At 38.6% G+C, this 4,177-nt stretch overlaps 1 protein-coding gene across 1 annotated transcript; it reads left to right on the top strand.

Moving 5' to 3' along the window:
• Window positions 1-574: 574 nt before the first annotated feature.
• hesx1 (HESX homeobox 1) lies at window positions 575-3,841 on the top strand. Its single transcript, XM_078543536.1, has 4 exons — window positions 575-1,069; window positions 1,357-1,553; window positions 2,412-2,513; window positions 2,633-3,841. The coding sequence occupies exons 1-4, from the start codon at window positions 877-879 to the stop codon at window positions 2,753-2,755; spliced, it is 615 nt and encodes a 204-aa protein (XP_078399662.1). The 5' UTR covers window positions 575-876; the 3' UTR covers window positions 2,756-3,841.
• The last annotated feature ends 336 nt before the right edge of the window (window positions 3,842-4,177 follow it).

The following is a 4,177-nucleotide window of genomic DNA, read 5'->3' as shown; positions in this document are numbered from 1 at the left end:
TTGACTTTCAATAATCCAATGCCACAGGCCACGTCTTTTGGCATCAATTTCTCTGCAATTGCTTTAAAACATAGAATTTGTTTTCCTGATTTAAACTATGCTAAATTACAGCATTCATTAATTTCCTAAACAGTAGAAAAAGTTAATTCAGGAAGCGATTATGACAAGTTCTGGAGTAAGTGTCCCTGAATCACTCAATATTTCAACGGGAACAAATGAACAGCATCGTTATGTATTTAAAATCAGACGGTGATAGTTCCAGTGAATTAATCCGGGCACATGGAGAACAATTGCCCTGAGTTTTAACAACATTTGCAGCCCGCTGCAGCATGACTCCTGCCCGTACTTTTGTTTTCCAGTCATTCCGAATGCAACATTACATATGCATATAAAAAAAAAATCAGAATATTCATCAGGATTATCCTAATAGTATTAAGAGCTTACTTTACTCCGGTGAAAGACATTCACCTAAATGAGATTATCCCTTTGGATGAAGAGTTTCCTTCTCCTCGCTATTTTGCAATCAAAACTGAAAATTGATTTCCTTTCTTGGTTTATGCTTTAAAATAGGTAAACTGCTACAGTGTAGGTTTTACGGATTTGAAAGAAAGTTATGTTAGCTGGTTTGGAGAGATAACACTGCCTTCCTCCCTCTGGGTGGCCCCCTCGTTGCTCCTATTAGATACTAATTACTTGGCAACAAATAAACAATTATCGCCTCATGCTTCCATCGAGGGGGGGTGGGTGGTGGTGGTCTTCATTCAGATGCTAAAACTTTCTAACTACACAGTTTTAATTAATGACGTCGAAAATCTCTACTAATATGTGGAACGAGCGGGCTGGGCCGAATTGGGACTGAAAGTGGAGAGGGGAACGATGGCCAGTGTTCATCCCTGTGCCGGCGATAGGAAAGCCCGCTCTCAACTTGCAGAAACTTCGAAGGCGTCAGGGAGAAAAACTTCAAGATGTTCCTTCACTATTGAAAGCATTCTGGGGCTGGGCAGAAGTGAGGAGACGGCTCGCATCATAACCCCTCATCGACCGTGGGTTGATATACTTAACGTGACAGGTGAAATGTGTGCGAACAGCGGTCACGAGTTATTTCTGACGTTGATTTTGTCTTTATACAATTTGTGCGATAAATGTTATGGTGTTTTGTGCCTACCTCTCTATTGCATTATCTTTTATGTACTAGGTTTGTAATAGTCTTTTTCACTCCCCTCTGAATACATCAGTACTTGTCTCTTGTATGAGTCGACACTGGAAAGTACAGGAAATAGGAGCAGCGTACTTATTTTAATGTAACAACCTTACTAATGTTCTTTTGGCAGTGCTGAACACATTTTCCCCCCTTAGCTTTTCCAGGGAGCTCGTGTCCAGATTCCTCGGAGAGATTCTGTGATCGGTCAATTACAGTGAAGGATGGCAAGGGGAGGGACCGTGAGATGTGTTGTGCTGAGCCAGCCGGACAGAGCGAGGACCGCTTCTCTGATCGGCCAAACTGCTGCTGGTTCCGAGGTAGAAGAGCCAGGACAGCTTTCAGCAGGAGTCAGGTCCGCGGAGATTTCTTAAAGTACACACCGCGGAAGTGCTGCAACTTCAATCAGTTTTTTTTTAAGAGACATGCAACTTACAATTATACAAAATCAGAATCCTTGCGTGTTTTTGAGGCTGTTCTAATACCTCTTTAAGTATTCCAAACTATTACTTGTTTTTGGAAAGTCTCTTTAATCTGCATAATTGCGAATTCCGGTATTCCCATCAGTCATCTACAATTGTTGCCTCTCCAACTGTTTCAGAACTTCATAGTCATGAATTGAAAATAGCCAAAATATCTTAACGTTTTATGACTACTTTTGAACAAGTCCATTGAATAAAAAGTTACCTTACTGTAATTATTATAACTAGCTGCTACATTTGAAGAGAACTGACTGGTAGTGACTATTATGCATTAACCAATATAAGGTTTGATGTACATATTGTATTCAGTAGTCCAGAGCAGATTAAAAAGTTTTATGCAAATATAAAATGCAACTTTTAACCTGCAACCTGTTTTTTCACTTGACAAATACTGCTGCAAAATTGAAGGAATGATTTCCCAGCTCAAAGTAACAAGAGGGGAGAGGTGTACCACTGTGGGGGAGTGAGGGAAGGGGCAAGAGAAAGGGAGAAACAGAACTCCTTGAATTTTGCAGTACAGAAACTATTTAGTTATATATTCAGTGTCACCTAGTCTAATCCTCCTCCAACTTGTTCTCCATACATTTTAATGTAAAGAATTTACAGGCCCTGCTTCAACAATGTGGCAGACGATCTCTTCTAACCACCATCTGTCATTAAAAAAATTCTGATTGAACTCCACATTAAATGTAGATCTGAATTGATGGATTATATTTGAATCATTTTTTCAGATTGAAGTATTAGAAAAAGAATTTCAGCTGAATTGTTACCCAGGGATTGATGTTCGTGAAGAACTTGCTCAGAAACTGGCTCTAGATGAAGACCGAATTCAGGTAATGATCTGGAAAAATACAATATTAATAGACACAAAATATTTACTTGGTTTTGAATGTTGTTTACATCCTGTTGCCAAAATTTAAAAAGCTTTCATTTTGATACTTTAATATTTCAGATCTGGTTCCAGAATCGTCGTGCAAAGCTGAAAAGATCACGGCGTGAATCTCAGTTTCTGATGGTGAAAAATGCACTAATAAGTTCAGGTGTACAAAAGCAGAAAGTTGACTCGCAGCTATAGGAACTTGATCATCAAAAAAATCTTCGACCATTTCTTGATGCTCCATTTTGTAGCTAGAACCTTTACGGACCAGGGTGGCTGCAGCCTTCATGTGCTGAGTTAGTGATTATAACTAGGACAGCAGCAAGAGTGAAACAGTTCAACATCCCTGGGTTAGGGAAGGGAATAGTTGACTGAATTTTGTCTGATTGCAGTTCATTGATCCCTCAGGAAAGGCTTGTGATGACTACTGAAGGGAGCAAAATTTGGCTATTGTGATGCTTCATATGAATAATATCCTTGTGGCAGTAAGCTAGAAGGCTGCCTATGTCTGGAATTGGTGTCTAGCAAGGAGTTTATTGCTTCAAAGAAAGAAGTAAGATTAATTTTGTAATTTCAGTGATACTGGGACGGATCATCTGGTCACTTTTATCATTATTCATTGTGGGGCCTTGCTGTGTGCCCGTTGGTTGTCTCATTTCCCTACAATACAACAGTGACTGCACTGGCTGAAATACCTGGGTTGTCCTGAGGTTGTGAAAGGTGCTATATAAATGTAAGTCCTTTAATATTAGTCATATACTGCTAACAGAGTCTCTCTCTGTCCTTCTGTTCTGGTGCCATGTTGCTGAAATGTCTGCGGAATTTATAAGTGGTTGCTAATGTTTAAAAGTTTAATCTTGTCCTTTTATTCTGTCCATGGGAAATATACAATTCAACAGTTGGCAAAAGAGTATTATACTATGTATAAAAGAATCTGCCCTTTAGTATTGCAGAAAGAACCTGAGCATTTTGGAACTAGTAGTTTAATTGTGCTTCCAGGATAGTTTGTCTGGGTAGAGTAGAATTTGATTTTGGATAAGAACTATTAAATGTGCAGCTATATCATTTAAATAATCAAAAGTTGGAAAGTAATGTACCACTTGGTTTCACTTCTAAAAGTCTTAGATGGTGTGCATAGTTTTATAAAGTATGTTTGAAAGGTTTCTTGGTCTCGATCTGTATAATTGTGTATGTAAACCAAGTATTGCCTGTCAAAACATGTGTATGCAAAACTTGTACTACTTTTTGAGCATATTTAAAATAAAGCTATTGCTCTTGCATCACAATACCAGTAGTGGTCAGATAAATTTTCATAAGGGAGCTGGTTTCTACCTTTTTATATAAAATTTGTGGAGGCACAAACAACTGGGAGTAGCTATCTGGTTCTACTGTGCTTTGGAACAATCTTGTCGCTCTCTCGCAATTGTATTCTCTTTTTGCGGTGTATTCTAGAAATGTTAAATAGCCAGTTTGCACCAATGCTGAGAAACTATCCAAAGAATATCTGCTGAACAAATCATTTCAAAAAGTCAGTACTGGCATTCCAACAGTTCATAAATGCAAATCGCTTATTTCCACATGCCCGAAAATACTGTGCCTGAAATGTAGGTTGCTACAAGC

Source organism: Cetorhinus maximus, chromosome 6, assembly GCF_964194155.1.
Source record: "Cetorhinus maximus chromosome 6, sCetMax3.hap1.1, whole genome shotgun sequence".
NCBI classification, from domain to species: Eukaryota; Metazoa; Chordata; class Chondrichthyes; order Lamniformes; family Cetorhinidae; genus Cetorhinus; species Cetorhinus maximus.
The sequence above is the reverse complement of the archived record's forward strand: the minus strand, read 5'-3'. Positions and strand labels throughout refer to the sequence as shown.